The sequence below is a fragment of the Hypanus sabinus genome, chromosome 1, assembly GCF_030144855.1.
Source record: "Hypanus sabinus isolate sHypSab1 chromosome 1, sHypSab1.hap1, whole genome shotgun sequence".
Taxonomy (NCBI): domain Eukaryota; kingdom Metazoa; phylum Chordata; class Chondrichthyes; order Myliobatiformes; family Dasyatidae; genus Hypanus; species Hypanus sabinus.
The window spans coordinates 177926175-177946599 of record NC_082706.1 but is presented as its reverse complement, the minus strand read 5'-3'; the positions used below and the strand labels follow the sequence as shown (position 1 = coordinate 177946599).

At 39.8% G+C, this 20425-nt stretch overlaps 2 protein-coding genes across 10 annotated transcripts in view; both read right to left on the bottom strand.

Moving 5' to 3' along the window:
• mcmdc2 (minichromosome maintenance domain containing 2) overlaps positions 1–6343 on the bottom strand; it is a 55732-nt gene extending 49389 nt beyond the window's left edge. The window contains exons 1-4 of the mRNA XM_059982163.1: positions 6240–6343; positions 4703–5367; positions 1849–1979; positions 1643–1702 (exon numbers count right to left, since the gene is read on the bottom strand). Of these exons, the coding sequence (XP_059838146.1) occupies positions 1643–1702; positions 1849–1979; positions 4703–4802 (291 nt within the window). The 5' untranslated portion in view covers positions 4803–5367; positions 6240–6343. The remainder of the gene's footprint in view (positions 1–1642; positions 1703–1848; positions 1980–4702; positions 5368–6239) is intronic.
• Positions 6344–9697: 3354 nt separating this feature from the next.
• sgk3 (serum/glucocorticoid regulated kinase family member 3) overlaps positions 9698–20425 on the bottom strand; it is a 110855-nt gene continuing 100127 nt past the window's right edge. For 8 of the 9 annotated variants that reach the window (XM_059982088.1, XM_059982105.1, XM_059982115.1 and 5 more), the window contains 4 exons: positions 17447–17542; positions 14175–14330; positions 11406–11495; positions 9701–11301 (listed from right to left, as the gene is read on the bottom strand). In XM_059982088.1, coding sequence (XP_059838071.1) covers positions 11131–11301; positions 11406–11495; positions 14175–14330; positions 17447–17542 — 513 coding nt within the window. In that variant the 3' untranslated portion in view covers positions 9701–11130. Of the gene's footprint in view, positions 11302–11405; positions 11496–14174; positions 14331–17446; positions 17543–20425 lie in introns of all 9 variants that reach the window. The other variant, XM_059982151.1, reaches the window with a different exon arrangement.

Below are 20425 nucleotides of genomic sequence, written 5' to 3'. Positions count from 1 at the left end.
CTCTGCACCCTTACTATAGTTTCCACATCCTTCCTGTAGTGAGGTGACCAGAACTGAGCACAGTACTCCAAGTGAGGTCTGACTAGGGTCCTATACAGCTATACATTACCCTTTAACTGTTAAACTCAATCCCACGGTTGGTGAAAGCCAATGCACTGTATGCCCTCTTAAACACACAGTCAACCTGCACAGCATGTTTGAGTGCCTTTTGACTTGGACCTCAAGATCCCTCCGATCCTCCACACTGCCAAGAGTCTTACCATTAATACTTTATTCTGCCACCATATTTGACCCCTCAAAATGAACCATCTCAGACTTATCTGGGTTGAACTCCATCTGCCACTTCTCAGTCCAGTTTTGCATCCTATCGATGTCCCACTGTAACCTCTGACAGCCCTCCAAACTATCCACAACACCCCTAACCTTTGTGTCATCAGCAAATTTAATAACCCGTCCCTCCACTTCCTCATCCAGATCATTTATAAAAATCACGAAGAGAATGGGTCCTAGAACAGATCCCTGATTGGTCACCATTGGTCACCAACCTCCATGCAGAATATGACCCATTTATAACCACTCTTTGCCTTCTGTGGGCAAGCCAGTTCAGAATACACAAAGCAAGGTCCCCTTGGATCCCATGCCTCCTTACTTTCTCAATAAACCTTTAATGGGGTACCTTATCAAATGCTTTGCTGAAATCCATATACACTACATCTACTCTTTCATCAATGTGTTTAGTCACATCCTCAAAAAATTCAGTCAGGCCTATAAAGCATGACTTGCCTTTGACAAAGCCATGTTGACTATTCCTAATCATATTATGCCTCTCCAAATGCTGCCTCTCAGGATCTTTTCCATCAACTTATCAACTACTGAAGTAAGACTCACTGGTCTAAAATTTCCTGTGCTATCTCTACTCCTTTGTAAAACAACATTTACAACCCTCCAATCCTCCAGAACCTCTCCTGTCCCTATTGATGATGCAAAGATTATTGCCAGAGGCTCAGCAATCTCCTCCCTCACCTCTCACAGTAGCCTGGGGTATATCTAATCTGGTCCTGGTGATTTATCCAACTTGATACTTTCAAGTTGTGTCTTATTAATTTAACTGAGTTTTTTGAGTGGTGACAAGCATGATTGATGAAGGTAGAGCTGTGGATATTGTCTGCATGGATTTTTATAAGGCATTTGACAAAGTTCTTCATGGGAGGTTCATCCAGAAGATTAAGATGCATGGGATCCATGGTGAATTAGCCATTTCGATTCATAACTTGCTTGTTCACAGATAACTGAGGGTAATGGTCAAAGGGAGGTCTGTGATTAGTGGTGTTCTGCAAGTATCTGTACTGGGACCTCTGCCATTTGTGATATATATAAATGACCTGGATGAAAATGTAGATGGGTGGGTTAGTAAGTTTGCAGTTGATATGAAGAGTGGTGGTATTGTGGACAGCATAGAAAACAGTGGAAGAATACAACAGGATATAATGTATATCATTTGCAATATGGGCAAAGAAATGGCATGTGACTTTTTGGATAAGTCAGCTTGCTGTTGTATCTTATATGCAAAGAACCATTATACCATTATACATAAAACAGTCAACTTGATAAAGTTTAATTGGAACTTGATACCCCTATTTACCTGACTTTCAGTTTCTATTTGTGGAATTAGTGACAATGTCTTGATAGATGTGAAGCACACCTGAAAAATATTCTTAAATTGATTAACCTCTGAACACTGCAAGACTTCAGTTAAACTATAAGAATTATGAAAACTGGAACTGAAAATATTTTAAAAATCACTGTTTGTCACCACTAGCATCATTCAGGACTTCTCTTCTTACTCACAGACTGAAACAAACACGTTGCTCTTATTGGCTGATGAAGAACACAGTTACCAAGTCTTGCATCCAACTCTGTTAGATCAGATGGATTCACATAAATAATGAAGCGATAGACAGCATGACATTGTTTGGAATCTGTAAAGTAAGCGCAGAATAACCAAAATATTTGTAATTCTGATCCTAGAAGAAGACTGTCAAAATAAATGTACATGCATACTAATCAGAGTTAGTAACTGCTAAAATACTGCCAGCTCCAACAAGGTTCTACCATGTGTTCCCAACCCCTTTCTGAATTTATCTGATATGCTTCCATGCAAACTCACAGGGAGGGCTGGTAGGGGTGGAACATTGGATTTAGGGCTGCTGAAAGGGGAAAGGAGGGGTAGGGAACACATGTATAGTGATAGAATCTTGTTGGAGTTAGCAGAAATCCTGGAGACTGTTGGGGAGGGAGTACCATGAGAACTTTTTTTTTCAGGATATGGAGTGAGCAGAGGTTTAGGAAATAGATGAGAATTAGTCAAGAGGTAGTCTGTCCTTTATGGCATCGGGGAAGCCTTGAACCATTTTAAGACAAATCAGGTAATCTCATATTCATATTACCAGATTCTCCTATAAATATACCTCCACAACCCTTTTAACAGAAGATGTTGAACACACTCTAAAGATCAGGAAGTATTTGTGGAGGCAAAAAAAAACAGTAACAAAGTTAGAATTGATACAAGTTACAATGAGGGGAGAGGGGTGGAAAGAGAATAAAAAGGAAAGGGTTGGAGAACTTAAAAAAATTGAAGACTGAATGGCTGTGATGCCAGCTGAAAGTAATTGGCAAAGGGCTATTTGGATGAAGAACAGCAGGAGATAAATGAATACCACAGAGAGTTTTATTAAAACTGGATGTAGATTTTATTATCCAAGATGTACTTACATAAATAGTGATCCAGAGTTGCAAAAATTAAAATTCTTGATTCATATTATAATCTCACTGGTGCCCCTTCTTGCTTCTCCTAATTTCAATAAGGCAAACTGCAATACATTCTAGTCTGACATTGTAATTATCAGGCTGATCTTCACCAGGCAGGCAAATTAATAAAAATATTTTAGTGGTTTAATTCTATTTTAAATTGCTCCCCTCAAAATAGAAAATGACAGTATGTTGCATTAACCTGGCTGGTAGAAAAACTATTCTAATTGGAAATTTCTCTGAAGATGACTGGAACTAAAGAAGGGAGCCTTCACTCCTTGTATCTGATTTTCCTTACTGCTGTGTTCTTTCTTAGCTGGGCAGGTTACCTAAAACATGACCAGTGCTCAAATATTGGGGAATGAGTTCATTAAACCTGAACAATTCTCTTTACCTTAGGGAAAGGCCATAGAGGATGAGGGGCAGTCATGTGGGGTTGTGGCATGAGAATCACCCAACTGCCTGCTCTCCTTTCAAGATAACTCACTGAGAAACAGGTTGGAATTGTTGGGCAGCATACATATAACAAAACATTTAGTTTACAATACATGGGTTAAAGGCTTACATGGTTTACACTCTTTTTAACTTTGTAAAGGGACATCTCACAATAACATCTTTCTCATTAGTTGTGTAAGGAGTTGGCCAAATACCAAATATTGCACATGCTCTGTATCTCCTTGGGTTCATGAGATACAGAAAATCATGAAGCCAGTGTGATGTGGAAGTGATGGGAATGTAACTCCAAGTCAGATTTATTGGACTTTGCAAAAGTATATATAGCACAGGTGATGAAAAATTTACTTGCAGCAGCAGTCACAATGCATCAGATCATTGGTGTTCACATAAAAACATAACATACATTATACTCAATATTTAAAGAAAGAACACAATTAGAACAAAAAGTCCATTATATTGCAAAGTGGTCATGATGTTGTTATACTGAGGTAGTAATCAAGATTGTGCAGATTGATTCAAGAAGTGAATGGCTGAAGGGAAGTCGCTATCCTTGAATCTGTTAGTGTGGAATTTCATGGTTCTTTACTTCCTATGTGAAGGTAACTGTGAGAAGGTAGTGGGGATTTTTGATGATGTATTCAGATCTGGTCACAATCAGATATACAGGATGTATACAGGATTTCTATAATATACAGGATGTGTATATTATAGAAAGAGTGCAGAGGAGTTTACAAGGATGTTGCCTAGATTGGAATATCCTTATGAGAATAGCTTGAGTAAGTTTGGCCTTTACTCCGTGGAGTGATAGAGGATGAGAGGTGACTTGATAGAGGTGTATAAGATTATGAAAGGCATTAATTGTGTGGACAGCCAGAAGCTTTTTCCCAGGGCTGAAATGGCTAACATGAGGGGACATAGTTTTAAGGTGCTTGGAAATAGGTACAGAGGGGATGTCAGGGGTAAGTTTTTCACACACAGAGTGGTGGTTGCACGGAATGCACTGCTGGCAGTGGTAGTGGAGGCGGATGCAAAAGGGTCTTTTAAGGTTCTTAGATAGGTACATGGAACTTAGAAAAACAGAAGGCTATGCAGTAGGGTAATTCTAGCCGGGTTCTAGAGTAGGTTACATGGTTGACACAAATTTTTGGGCTGAAGGGCCTGTAATGTGCTGTAGATTTCCATGTTTTATGACAAATGTTTCCTTCTTGAGGCAGCCCCTAATATAGATACTGTGGATGGTGGGGAGGGATGTGCTCCATGTTTGACCAAGTTCAGTAAGGAGGTGAAGAAAAAATTCAGTATGGCTGGGGCCTACAATCATCCAATGTGTGGTGTCGATGGGAGATGTGTAGTCTCAGTTTATAAGATTTGCACATAGGATAGTTCATTAGTTGAGGGATTTTTGGTATTTACAGGTATTTTCCTTCAAAAATATTACCATTGTACCGCCTGCAGTCACTGATAAATTTGTCTAGCCCTGCAGTCCTGTCCAAGTAAACTAGGGCCACTTCCTTGAGAGCCAGATCCTCAGGTGCCATTTTTAGAGAAGGGCCAGGTCTGGCTTGTTGCAGTTCTCGCTGGATCCTTCGCTCCACTCGGCGCTGTTTCACGCTGGCAGGACCGGGCCTTTACCTCCCGCACTGAGCTGTCAAACACCAGGCTTTGCTCCTCCCTTGGGCCGCCCGAAGCCGGACACTGACGCGCAGGCGCAGCGGCCCCTGGCTCATTGGCGCCCCCTGTGCAATTAGAGCAGACAAAACATCAACTCGTCACTCGTGGGCGCGCATGAGAGTCTCCAGGTGCCCCACGTGCCTGCGTCGGTTTTCGGCAGGAGCTGTCGTGCAATTCACTAACCACTGGAACTATTAAGGTTAACGGTGCAAAGGCTTTTTTTTTTGAAGGTCAATAAAATGTAGACATTCAGCAGGCTGATCGACACCTTCAATGATTCAACAGCGATGGGGCATCAGACTCTTTCGTTAGTCCGAATGTGAACCAGCATCCAGAATGCAAGCAGGGAATTCAGCCAGAGGGTCCAGAGTTCAGACTAAGTTCCTCAGGCGGAGGAGGTCTGGAGGGTTTGCGAGAGCAGAGGTATCTTGCCTGTACATTGTAGAAAATTGTACAAGAGTAATAAAAGTTTTTTGTTAACAACACTAACTTATTTATTAATCAGTTGCCATTGAGGAACTAAGGGGCAGCATTTGGCCACAGTGTCGGAAGGGAGGACACGGCTCAAGCATAAACCAATCCAGACCCATTAATGAGGTCTCACTGAACAGTCTCTACTCATTATTGGTCACGCCAATTTCCTAAAATCTCTAGAGACAATCTATCATAACCAACATTTTAAACCACTGCCTACTGCTTGCTAACCTGATGCAATATAAATTATTCCTCCATGCACTGAATCCATAGAAATAGAATAATGTTATTTCCCGAATCCTTGAAAAGGTATTTGCTTATCAACAATCTTCATTGATCGGTTTGGGATTCCGGTCCAACATTCAATATACACAAAATGCTGGAGGAACTCGGCAGGCCAGGCAGCCTCTATTGAAAAGAGTACAGCTGCTGAGTTCCTTCAGCATTTTGTGTTGCTTGGATTTCCAGCATTGCAGATTTTCTCATGTTTGTGACTAGTCTCATATTTGTCTGCTCCACAGCTGCATGCAAGCTATTCAACCTCATTGCTCAAACACAATGCGCAACATTTAACACACTTTGCCATCAAAATCAGAGGCGGCAACAGCTGTCTGCTGCAGATCAGGCTTAGCCCGGATCTCAGTGTGCGGATCAGAGTGTGGCAATGTTCGGCATCATTGATAATTTACTATAGCTTCATTCATATATGAATGGGTATCTATGTCAGTCTATTTTATATCCTTGCAAGTGGAACAACTGCTACTGCTGCCCCTACACCATTCATACCTCACTACCATTCAGGGCCCCTTCCAGGTGAGGCGATAATTCACCTGCGAGTTTGTCGGGGATCGCTACACTCCGTTTATTCCGCTCCATTGATGCTGATGACATTTTGTGTATATTGCTCAAGATTGAACATCTGCAGAATAGCGTGTCTCATGTGGAAAAGCGGTAGTGAGGTCAGCTGAGAAGATCATCGGGGTCTCTCTTCCAGCCGTCACAGACATTTACAATACACGCTGCATCTGCAAAGGAAACAGCATTATGAAGGACCCCACGCACCCCTCATACAAACTCTTCTCCCTCCTGCCATCTGGGAAAAGGCTCCGAAGCATTCGGGCTCTCACGACCAGACTATGTAAACAGCTTCTTCCCCCAATCTATCAGACTCCTCAATACCCAGAGCCTGGACTGACACCTTGCCCTACTGTCCTGTTTATTATTTATTGTAAATGCCCGCACTTTTTTTGTGCACTTTATGCAGTCCTGTGTAGGTCTGTAGTCTAGTGTAGTTTTCTCTGTGTTGTTTTTTTATTAGGTAGTTCAGTCTAGTTTTTTGTACTGTGTCATGTAACACCATCCTGAGAAACGTTGTCTCGTTTTTACAATGCAAGGTACCAGCAGTTATGGTCAAAATGACAATAAAAGTGACTTGCCTTGACTTGACTTGAATATGCCTTTTATTGTTTGAACATAATGCCTGCATGTGTGGGATACAAACTATGTTATGACTATGGCCATGGCAGTGAAATTTGGTTGCATAGGCATAAAGGATAACGTGAGAAAAGGATGCAGAAATTGACAAGATTAATTTCTATTTACTGTGTTTCACCAGATTGAGCCTGGCATTAAGTGCCCTTAGGATTGACAGAATTATACTGTCAGAAATCAGACATTAATATAGTTTTGTAGAAGCTGGCAGTACTCAATGTACTCTGAACTAACACAATCTGTGCTTTATTGAGTGATGATTATTGGTCACAACAGCAGAGTTAACTTTACTATTCTTCATTAGAAGAGCACACTTGCACCCTTTGTGTTACAGAATCAAAGAACACTACAGCTCAAAACAGGCCCTTCAGCCCATCTAGTTCAAGCTGAACTATAACTCTGCCTAGTCCCATTAACGTACAGCTGGACTATACTCCTCCCATCCATGTACTCATCCAAACTTCTCTTAAATGTTGCAATTGAACCCACATCCACTGGCAACTTGCTCCAAAATCTCACTACCCTCAGTAAAGTTGTTCTCTGTCAGGTTCCCCTTACATATTTCACCTTTCACCCTTAACCTCTGACCTCTTGTTCTAGTTACACCCAACCTCAATGGAAAAAGCCTGCCACATTTATTCTTTCTATATTCTCCTATATTTATGGGGGGGGGGGGGTAAAAAGTCCTAACCTATTCAAACTTTTCCCTATAACTCAGGCCCTCAGATCTGCAACATCCTTGCAAGTTTTATCTGTACTCTGAATCTCATTGATAACTTTCCTGTATTTAAGTGACCAGAATGGCACACAATGCTCCAAATACAGCCTTACCAGCATATAATACAACTTCAACATAACATGACAACTTATACTCAATAGTCTGATTTATGAAGGCCAATATGCAAACAGCTGTCTTTACAACCATTATCAAGGAATTATGGATTTGTATTCCATATCATTCTGTTCTACCACACTCCTCAGCACCCCACCATTTACTGTATCCTACTCCTGTTTGTCTTCCAAAAGTACAAATCCTCAAACTAAATTTAATCTGCTATTTTCAGTCTTCTTTTCCAGCTGGTCCAGATCCTCCTGCAAGCTTTGAAATTCTTCCTTGCTGGCCACGATGCCACCAATCTTGGTGTCATATGCTGATCCAGTTTCTACAATAGCATCTATTGCATTAATACAAACAGCAAATAACAACCAAGCCCAGCACTGATCCTAGTGGCATACCGCCACCCACAGGTATCCATTGAGAGGCAACCATCTATTACAATTCTCTGGCTTTTCCTGAAAAACCAATTTATATATTAAATCCAATTTACTGCCTCATCATTAATGCCAAGTGACAGATCCTTTTTGACCAGCCTCCATGCAGGACTTAAGTCAAAGGCCTTGCTAAAGCCAACAGAGACAACATCTACTGCCTTTCCTTCAATTTTCCTGATAACCCCCTTGAAAAACTTTGATTGGTTATACACAACTTACCATGCTCAAAGCCATGTTGACTATCCCTAGTCAGGCCTTATCTAAATATTTACACATCCTGACTCCCAAGGATACCCTCCAATAATTCACCCACTACTGACATCATACTCACCAGCCTATAATTCCCTGTCTTATTCTTAAACCTTTAGTGAACTACGGAACAACATTAGCTAACATCCAGTCTTCTGGCACCTCACTTGTTGTTAAGGACATTTAAAATACCTCTGCCAGGGCCGCTGCAATTTCTGCATTAGCCTCTCACAAGGTCCAATGAGACATCTTGACAGGTCCCGAGGACTTATTCACCCAACTTTATCTCAATACAGCAAGCATTTCCTCTTCTGTAATCTGGATATGGTCCACGACCTCACTACTGTTTTGTCTCAGTTCTATAGACTCTATGTCCATCTCACGAGTAAATATAGATGAAAAAAATCCATTTCTGATTTCCCAATCTCTTTTGGATCCACGCATATATGACCAAATATTATATTAATAATACAGTAGACAAACCACAACTAGTACCAAAATCTACATGTGTTTGGTGGCTTCTTTAAAGTTACACCAGCTTTCAGGGGCATTATGCCTGATACTTTAGGACTGTGTTGAGTTCAAAACTTCTAAGGTGCATAATGAGTTCCAAGAAAACACTCCCCACACCACTGCACCACCACCACCAGCCTGAAGCATTGACACAAAGCAGGATAGTTTATGCCAAATTATGACCCTATCACCTACATGTCACAGCAGAAATTGAGGTTCATCAGACCAGTCAATGTTTTTCCAATCTTCAACTGTCCACTTCTGTTGAGCCTACACCCACTGTAGCCTCAGTTTCCTGTTCTTAGCTGACAGGTGGGGAACCTGGTGTGGTCTTCTGCTGCTGTAGCCCATCCATTTCAGACTCAATCTATTGTACATTCAGAGATGATCTTCTGCAGACCACTGTTGTAACAAGCAGTTGTTTCGAGTTACCAGCATCTTCCTATCAGCTTGAACCAGTCTGGCCATTCTTCTCTGACCCCTCTCATTAACAAGGCATCTTTGCCTCCAGAACTGCCACTCACTGGAGATGTGCTGGTGTACACAATAAAATGGCCACTAAGTATATAATTAAGAGCTTCTCCCTTCAATGTTGAAGATGATGTTTCATTTACACAGAATAAATTATAACATCTTAAAACAAGCTCAAAACATTTTGAGCAACATTTGCAAATAGCAGGCATATCATCATCAATTAAATACAAACCATCAATTTCTCCTGAATAACTTTCCTCCATTACTACAGACATGGACTCCAAGTTACCGGCAAGAGTTTTCTGAACACCAATTTTATCTGTTATCAGCATACAAAAAGAGGAAAGTATAAAGTATTTTATAAAAAATGACATTGCTTACAGTTCACATCATGATTATTCTACACATAGAATACATATGGAATAAATAGAGGATAGCCTGGGTGTGGTGTGGGTTCTGGAACAACATAAGTAATCTAGAAAATAATTGGGAAAAAAAATCACTTAACTATGTTCTCCACCTGCTAAATGAACTGGTTGGAGTCCCGATGAAGGGTATTGGCCCAAAATGTTGACTGTTCACTCTTTAATGCATACTGCTTGGCCTGCTGAGTTCCTCCAGCATTTTGTGTGTTTTGCTTTGGATTTTCAGCATCTGTTGATTTCCTCGTGAAGGGTTTGTTACAACTGGCCTATAAGTCTTTCATCAATGTGGCAGAATAATGGATCAAAACATGAAGAATCAGATGTGATTCTGTGCACACCAAATTTTACCAATGTGTTAAAAAGGGAAAACAGTGCATCTGAATGTTAAATTAACACTTGCATTCAAATTATCCTTGCATTATCCTTCTAAAACTAAATGTAAAAAATATTATCAATAAAAACTATTGAGAATATATTTTTAATTATGTGCTATTTAATTGCTTTACAGTATCAGTTTACATCCACCTCAAGCACAGTGCACTGGTTAAATATGTTATAATATAAAAGTAGTTTCATCTTATTCAGATAGAGATTTTTCTGTTATGTACATTTCCAGTTTATTTTAGTAAAACAAAAGTAATGTTTAATAGGTGGTGCCCAGTGCACATTAAATAACTTGTAAAACATTTTCATGTATTTAACCTGCAAGGTCATGCTTTTTTCTCCATTTTCAAGTAAAGTCTACACCATAAATGCAATTTTTTTACTGAGTGACAATTCAAGTGAATCTTCAAGTGAACTGATAAAAATTTTGACCAGAATCTAAATATGACAAGTTATTACCATGTGACAAGTGAAAATATGTCTGTAAACTTCAATTTGCCAGTCACAATATATCAGCTCAAGAGAACCATCACAGTACATATTAATCCAGCTTTAATTACCAACATTGATTAACTGTGCCCATGATATTTAAAAGATATAATGTAGAGCACTTCATCAGTATTTCAATAAAACTGGGGGGGGGGGGGAAGCAATCATAAGCTATTGTTAAAAATGCAACACTTCGGAATCTTCAGACTTGAAAATGGTGAAGTAAACATTCGATCACTTGAAAGTTGCACAAGGAATGTAAAGTCTGTATATAGTAGATTAGAGGTTCAAAATTCACTGAATTGCTACTAGCTTTATTTAAGACATGTAGATATAGTTATGGTGTAAAATCATAAGTCCACATGTATCCTTATGAAGGTATTTTCATTTTGTGTTGTGTTCAGTTTCCTATAGAAGATGACCTTCATAAAAATGAATCTTCAATAGGTGGAGCATAAGAAAAGCCAATAAAGGCATCATCAGCTTCTAAAACACTGGCACTGACAATGGACCAGTCAGGAGAATGACAGATGGAGTGTGGAACTTGTTCTTCCGTAAATTCTGGATCAAAATTTTGCAGATCTTCAGGACCAGTCTGAAACACAAATGCTAGTGTTGTCACATCCTCAAAACGGTTATGACATTCAGATATGTTGCACTTACATGATTTTAATCTAATTGTTTAATATAGTTACATACCACACTAGGATTAAACGGTGGAGAAATTTCCTTCCGATCTAACTCTTCCCAGTTAATAACATCAAAAAAGGGATGGCATTTGATTTCAGCCTGTAAATGAGAACCCACACAATAAATTAATATGCAGCAGCAATCTTAAACAGCTTCATATAAAAGGGTGTTGGTAACACAGTGGAGCTATGTCTCTACCAAAGGAGTTGTAAGGTACACCTTCTTTCTGCTAGCCTGCAGGTCACTTTGGGCAAGGTGTAGCACCTGTTTAGCCACTCCTTTCCCACCCAATCAGGGTCATGTTAAACCACGGGAGCTGGTGGTGGAGGGTGGTATGAGCAACTGGTGCATATCACAAGTCCTGGTTATGTGACCATTGATGCCAGGCAGCCAATCTCTGAAGAGTATTAATAATGGCTGCGGTCACCTGTCTTGTAAAGACACCGCTCAAAAGAAGGCAATGGCAAACCACTTCTGTAGAGCACAACTATGGTCATGGAAATACCATAATCACCCATCGGCATATAACAAATGAACAAACATATAAAAGGCATTTACTAAACCACTAGAAAAGTATAAATTCTGTTACTTGGTTATTTTGAATTTTGAGATCCTTTCTCTTTCAACTGGTAGAAAACAGCCTAAGAGCTGACTCAGTAGAATTAACACCTAAAGTACTCTAGTTGCTCAAGAGCTGCAAATCAGAATGTTCTGGATTCAAGTGGAAGTTGAAGATCTATATTTGTAGTTAAGTCCACTATTTCAGCAGTTTAATGGGAAGCAGTCTTGAAGTAAGTTGGCTTCCTTACTGCAATCAGTGTCAATGGGCAGCATTTGACATGGAAAGAGTTGACTGGAAAGATCCATTAACCTTTGTTGTGCAGATTTCTTTTTTTCCCCAAAGTTCACTTGCTGTCAGGTGCCAGTTCAAGAGGAATTCTGGTATCATCAAACTCACTGAGCAGTTATTGACAATTAAGAATTGTCCTGGACAGCAAATGAAAATATAAAAAGTATATTTTAACTACTTTTTAAATATTTAAGAGTATGAAATAAGTATATAACACTCAAAGATGCAAGGTCAAATGTTAAAAGGCACACCATTAAAAACTTCAAACTGTCATATTTTCAGGGTGTTTAGAAGAATTTTCAAATACTTTTTATCAATTCATTGACTATAAACAGCATTACTTGGGAGAATTCAACATTTAACTGTGCATTCGTATGCCCCAGAAGCTGCTGTCAGTTAAGTAATGGTACGAGCTGACTGTTACTAAGTCTTAATATATGTAAATTCTAAACTAATAATGTTTTGGATAAGATATAAAGACTGTTTTTGTTCTCCTACTTGTTCAGATGCTAAAGGTTCCATGAGTGTGCTTAAATAGATAATAAGATATTAAATGAGTAATGCAGCCAACGGACATCACTTAACTTCAAAAATTGTGGAATTATCTGAAGTGTTACATACCCCGTGGGTATCTTGTGACCGTCTTATGACCATGATGAAATTGAATATCTAGTGAGCATGATGTAATGGTCTTCTGATGATCGGGTGATGTAATTTTCCCACCAGTGTGAGGTCACGTGATGACATGTTCCAACAGGTATAAAACAGGAAAGCCTGCTGTGATGCAGGAGTTTTTCAGTTGAGTTGTCGTTTAATTCATCAGTTACTCCGTTGTGCTGTGTATTTGTCTCATGACGTAGTTTCGTTTTAAAGTGGAGTTTTACTTTCTATTGTAATGTACAGAATTGTTGTGCTGGCAGTTTAGCCAGTTTTGTTTGATGTATTTTTGATTTAACTTTAAAGTCTAAGTATGGGAGAGTGAAGACTTTACCGAAGTACAGGAACCCAAAAGATCGAGTAAAGTTGGTGTCATTGGCGGTGTAATACAGGATCGACCTTATTGAATCTTCATTCAGAAAATAGTGACCTACATCTGAGATAACCCCTGCCTGTAAGAGCAGAAAGGGTTGTGCAGTGTTATGCGCCAAGGAAAAGGTCAGTTCCATTAAACCGGTTTTATTTCCTTCTTCGTGAATCCTTCGTACGAGGCATATTTCGTCCGGGATCAGCAGTAACATCACGTCGTTGAGGAATTTTTTACTTCAGGAAAGTCTCTCCTAATTGACTGTATAAATCACTTGGGACTTTCGTATTTACCACTTTAAGATTGTGTTTGCATTTACCACTTTATGAACTGTTCCAGAGTTGCCGTATAGCAGTTAACTTCCAGTTAAGTTTGTCATTTGTTTACTTTTTATTTTTGTTGAGCAGAGTTTAATAAATGTTTGTTTATATAACCTGATGCAATTCTATATTCATTGTTGCCGGACACATAACATAAGTAATAAAAATCAAGTGGCGTACATTCACAAAGAGCTTCACTGAAGAACCAAGCCAAATATTCCAGAATGGACAAGAAGAAAATGAACAGCAATAGTACTAGTTTTGAATAATAAATAAAATTTCAGTTATAGCCTGTGAACTAATAATATTTATTTTGAAAATAATGATTAGAATAAAGAAACTAACAAGCTTTGAATGTATTTAATACTGCACTCCATCTGTTGTAAAGTTGTGGCCAAATCTGTAAAGCAGGTCTTGACCCCATGACATTCACATAGCCAGGCCATAAAAAAAGGATTCTAGGGATGCTGGGAAGACAAGAAATGTTTCTGCTGTGATACAAAGTGAAATGAAGTTAAGAGACATGTATGACTGTAAAATAAATAAATGGTGCAAGATTTTAAGGTTTTGAAAGAAAGTCTTACAAAATCTTCTTTTGCTCCTAATCTCCTCTGGCTCTCTTTTTCAAGTAGTCCTTGCAGGATAGAACATGCTTCATTACTTGTTCCTGGTCTTAATTGCAGTGGCTTGTGAAGGATGTATTCGTACATCTCTATAGTATCACGACTGTAGAAAGGAGGCTGCAAAAATAAAGGTACTGGTTTTGCCGAAATGGTTTCTTTTTTGATCATTTCTTTCTGTCAGCAGTTGAACACTCTCTGGGCTGCAAGCAGCACATAGACATTAAAGCATTTGGATCTACTTTTAGGAATCCCCTTTTCAAGCTTCTGCACAGTGGGAAATCGTGCATTGAATTGGAGACAGTTCCTTGTGGATTTCACATGTCTGTTTTAAAAGTTGAACAGGGCCTGTCAGGGCTTGTCTGTGGACAGCTTATTATGTCTAAACAGTGGAGACTACAATGGGATGAGGGAAGATTTGGCTAATGTAGACTGGGAACACAGGTTATATGATGGATCAGTGGAAGACTTTCAAAGAGATTTTTCATGGTGCTCAACAAAAGTATATACCAGTTAAAAGCAAGGACAATAAGAGTGGAGAGAGCCAGCTTTGGATAACTAAGGAAATACATGAAGGTATCAAACAAAAAGCTCATGCGTACTAAGTCACCAAGAGTAGTAGGAAACTGGAAGATTATAATTTTTATAATTATATAATGGAGAAAAAGGTGGCTATAGTGAACGCAGGTTCCTTGGAGGATGAGAAAGGGGAATTGTTATTGGGTAATAAGGAAGTGACAGAAGCTTTGAATGACTATTTTGTGTTGGTCTCCATGGTGGAGCATGTCTAACACGCCAAAGAGAGATGTTACAGATGTGATGGGAGGTGAGGACCTTGATACAATAGCTTTCATTAAAGAGGTAATGCTGAGCAAACTTATGGGCCTGAAGATAGATAAGTCCTCTGGTCCTGATGGAATGCATCCGAGGGTACTGAAAGAAATGGCAGAAATTATATAAGAGGCTTTGGTGAAATTTATCGAAATTTGCTGGACTCTGGGCGGCAGATTGGGAGACGGCAAATGTCATGCCACTGTTCAAAAAAGGATGTAGGCAAAAGGCAGATAACTATAGGTCAGTTAGTTTAACATCTGTAGTTGGGAAAATGCTTTAAGTTATTAAAGAAGAAATAATGAAGCCTCTGGAAAGAAATGAGTCCATCAGGCAGATGCAGCATGGATTCAGTAATGTTAGGTCCTGTCTGACAAACGTACTGGAGTTCTTTGAGGATATAGCGACCACAGTGGATGGGGGGGGAAAACAGATGGATGTTATTTAATTGGATTTCCAGAAGGTGTTCAATAAAGTGCTGGATAAAAGACTTATCCATAAGGATGCATAAAGTTGGGGTGATGTACTAACATGGATAGAGGATTGCTTAACTAACAGAAAGCAGAGATCTGCCATACATGGGTGATACTCCAGTTGGCAATCAGTGGTGAGTGGTGTGCCGCGGGGGTCAGTACTGGGCCAGCAACTATTCACAATATCCATTAACGATCTGGAAGAGGGGACCAAGCTTAGTGTATCGAAGTTTGATGATGATACTAAATTGAGTGGAAAAGTATATTGTGCAGAAGATACAGAGAGTCTGCAGAGAGATATAGATAGGTTAAGTGAATGGGCAAGGGGCTGGCAGATAGAGTATACCGCAGGTTGATCTACTTTGGAAGGAAAAATGGAAGAGAAGATATTATTTAAATGGCAAAAAATTGCAACATGCTGCTGTGCACAGGGATTTGGGAGTGCGTGTGCATGAATCACAAAAGGCTGGTTTGCAGGTGCATCAGGTTTTCAAGAAGGCCTGCTTATCAAATGGGATGTTGGCCTTTATTGCCAGAGGGACTGAATTTAAGAGTAGGAAGGTTATGCTGCAACTGTACAGGGTGCTAGTGAGGCTGCACCTAGAGTACTACATGCATTTCTGGTCTCCTTACTTGAGGAAAGATATACTGGCTTTGGCGGTGGTGCAGAGAAGGCTCACCAGGTTGATTCCAGAGATGAGGGGGTTAGACGATTGAAAAGAGATTGAGTTGCCTAGGACTGTACACGCTGGAATGCAGAAAAATTAGAGATCATATAGAAACATATAACATTATGAAAGAGATAGATAAGATAGAGGCAGGGAAGTTGTTTCCACAGGTAGGTGAGACTAGAACTAGGGGGCATAGCCTCAGGATTGGGGGGGGGGGGGAGAAGAAGGATGACTTAGGATGGAAATGAAAAGGAACTTCTTTTCCCAGGGAGTGGTGAATCTGTAGAATTCTCTGCCCAATGAAGCAGTGGAGGCTACCTCAGTAAATATATTTATGACAAGGTTGAATAGATTTTTGCATAGTAGGGGAATTAAGGGTTATGGGGAAAAGGCAGGTTGGTGGAAATGAGTCCATGGCCAGATCAGCCATGATCTTACTGAATGGAGGAGCAGGCTCGATGGGCTAGATGGCCTACTCCTGCTTCTATTTCTTATGTTCTTATGTATCGAAAGGATATATTTGTTGCTGAGGGGAATGGCCACAGGACAACCCTGCACTGACTGCTTTCTCCCCTTACTTCTCCTGGTGGTCACCCATTTACCACCACCTCAGTAAAAGTCTCAGCTCTGAGGTTTTTTTGCCTCCAGTTTGGTCCTGAGTACATCTTGCTTCAGCTTCAGATCCTTGACCTTGTCAGTCAGGATTTGAAGTTGGGTGCACTTCCTGCAGATGTAGTCATCAGGGAGACTGCTAGGTATCCTGCATTCCCACATCTTCCCAGAGGAGCATTCCATTACCTTAACTATCACTCTGCCTATGCTTGTTATTCCTCCAATTTCTCAAGTTTTAAGTTCTAACCTACGCCTATTCTCGCTTTGGGACAAAGCCTGACCGCTCCAACAATGGCTGCCCTGCTTATAACTCGCTTCTTTTTATTGGCCCCTGCTAAGTGCCTAAGAGATTGTTATAACTGAAGCTGCCAAGAAGCTCCCAAAGGCCCCAAGCTCTTTTTAAACCTCACCAACAACTGCATCCAATGATTGAAACCCACTGAAAAGTTCAGTAGCATTAAACTATAATTCTATAATATAATTATATACACACAAAAACTATAATTATATGTCTATATGGTTATATAATTAAAAATGCTGTTTAGTCTGGAACAAATACATTATTTTTATTTAATCCAAAAATGATTCAAATACAAAATGGCTTACTAAAAATATAATGGATTTCAAATGAGAAATTGAGAATACATACCAAGCCATACAGCATTTCAAACAGAACAGAGCCCAGACACCACCAGTCTACTGTATTATCATAAGGTTGCTTTCTGAGCACTTCGGGTGCAAGGTACTGAAAAAAAAAAGTTTAAAAACATTGCCTAGAATTCAGTAACCTTTTCTTGAATTGTATTTTATGGTGTTTGTTTCATTACATAGTTAATGCCCTTTTCTGCTTCAGCACTCAATTTGTTTTTGGGATAGATTGAGCTTCTGGCAGATTCTGCTCCAACTTTCTGGAAAAGGATGATGTGCTGAAGTAATCAATATTCCAATAACCTAAAGTAAACAAGGTATACAATCTGACTGAAGCATCTCAATTAAATAGTTAGATTAGCTCCAAATTGTACAATAAGTAGTTTGCAAAGTGAACGTTTAATCAGATTATGCTCATTTATACAGGGAAATAAATGCATGCCACAGTAAAGTCAATTTATCAACAGGTTTATTGCTAACTTTCTTTATCTAAATTCATTTGTCTCTTATAATCTGTAAATTTTAAGAGTGTGTATTTTCCCCCATACACTCAGTAGGATCTTAACTACTTTGAAACTAGCATTTTACCATTTAGTAAAACTTCAGGACACAAATGTCCATTAGAAATTGGATTCAACTGGCACAATGGGATATCTGTTATTTATGAGTGTTTAGGAGTACAAATTTCACACCAAAAAAAAAATTCATTTAGCACACTTCACCATCCCACCCTTAGAGCATAATCCCAAAATGCTCTAAGGTATTTTAGGAATAGTCAATATGTACACACAAAAAAACCCAAATTTGCCAATTAAAACTAATTCATATGTAAAAAATATACCACTTGATTGTCCACTAGCCAGGTCATGCTCTATTCCCTCATGATGCCATGGAATGTTCTATGTCCTTGAAAGATGCTAAAGGGGACTTGGTTCAAAGTCTCTTCAAAAGGCCTCCTTCTGACAGAGATCTCTTCTCCATTTCAGGAGACAGATTTGGCACTGGCGTATTTTATAAATCCACCAACTCCCACAGTTACCTATAAGACCATAAGATATAAACGCAGAAGTAGGCCATTCAGCCCATTGAGTCTGCTCCACCATTCAATCATGGTTTGATCCAATTCTTCCAGTCATCCCAACTCCCCTGCCTTCTCCCCATACCCTTTGCTGCCCTGGCTAATCAAGAATCTATCTATCTCTGCGTTAAATGCCTCCACAGCCACTCATGACAACAAATTCCACAGATTCACTACCTTCTGACTGAAGTAATTTCTCCGCATCTCTGTTCTAAAAGGCTGTTCTTCAATCCTGAAGTTGTGCCTTCTTGTCTTAGACTCCCCTACCATGGGAAATAACTTTGCCATCTCTAATTTGTTCAGGCCTTTTAAATTTCAGGATGTTTCTATGAGATCCGCCCTCATTCTCCTGAGTTCCAGGGAATACAGCCCAAGAGCTGCCAAATGTTCCTGATAAGGTAACCCTTCATTCCTGGAGTCATTCTCATGAATCTTCTTTGAAACTTCTCCAACATCAGCACATCCTTTCCAAAGTAAGGAACACAAAACTGCACGTAATACTCCAAGTGTGGTCTTACAATTGCCTTATAGAGCGTTAATATCACATCCCTGCTCTAATATTCTAAACCACTAGAAAGGAATGCCAACATTGCATTCGCCTTCTTCACCATTGACTCAACCTGGAGGTTAAAGTTTAGGGTATCCTGCACAAGGATTCCCAGGTCCCTTTGCATCTCTGCATTTTGAATTCTCTTTCAATCTAAATAATAGTCTGTCCATTTATTTGTTCCACTAAAGTGCACGACCATACACTTTCCAACATTGTATTTCACTTGCCACTTCTTTGCCCATTCCCCTAAACTATCTAAGTCCATCTGCAGGCTCTCTGTTTCCTCAACACTACCACTCATCCACCTGTCTTTGTATCATCGGCAAATTTAGCCACAAATACATTAATGCCATAGTCTAGGTCATTGACATACATCATAAAAAGCAGTAGTCCCAACACCGACCCCTGTGGAATTCCACTGGTAACTGGCAGCCAGCCAGAATAGGATCCCTTTATTCCCACTCACTGCTTTCTGCCAATCAACCAATGCTCCACCCATGTTAGTAACTTCCCTGTAATTCCATGGGTTATCTTGCTAAGCAGCCTCCTGTGTGGCACCTTGTCAAAGGCCTTCTGAAAATCCAAGTATTCCACATCTACTGTGTCTCCATTGTCTACCCTGCTTGTAATTTCCTCAAAAATTGCAGTTGGTTAGTCATGCAGGATTTTCCTTTCAGGAAACCATGCTGGCTTTGGTCTATCTTGTCATGTGCCTCCAGGTATTCCGTAATCTCATCCCTAATAATCAATTCCAACAACTTCCCAACCACTGACTTCAGGCTGACAGGTCTATAGTTTCCTTTCTGCTGCCTCCCACCCTTCTTAAATAGCGGAATAACACTTGCAATTTCCAGTGAATTGGTACAATGCCAGAACCCATCCATTCTTGAAAGATCATTGTTAATGCTTCCACAATCTCTCCAGCTACTTCCTTCAGAACCCGAGGGTGCATTCCATCAGGTCCAGATTTATCTACCCTTGCCAATACCTCTTCCCATCTGGCTTCCTGGAGGAATACCATCTCTTTTTTCTATCTCTACCACATCTCTTCTCAACAGGAGGCATGGCACAATGGTATAAACATCTAATTTTCTAATTTCAGATACCCCACAACACCAGGGTTCTCCTCCAAGTACACTCAACTGTTTTCTTCTCTCTTTATTCACCTTTCCTAGCCCCTCCCCCAACCTGGTCCCATCTGCCATTCATCCCCTCTCTATCACCTATTAGCATCTACAAATGTTTGTATCTCACCCACCCACTTATTGTGCTATATACTAAAAAACTGCCTTACCCCTTCTCAGCCTGTTGCAGCATCTCAATCCAAGACATCAACTTACTTTTGTATCCAC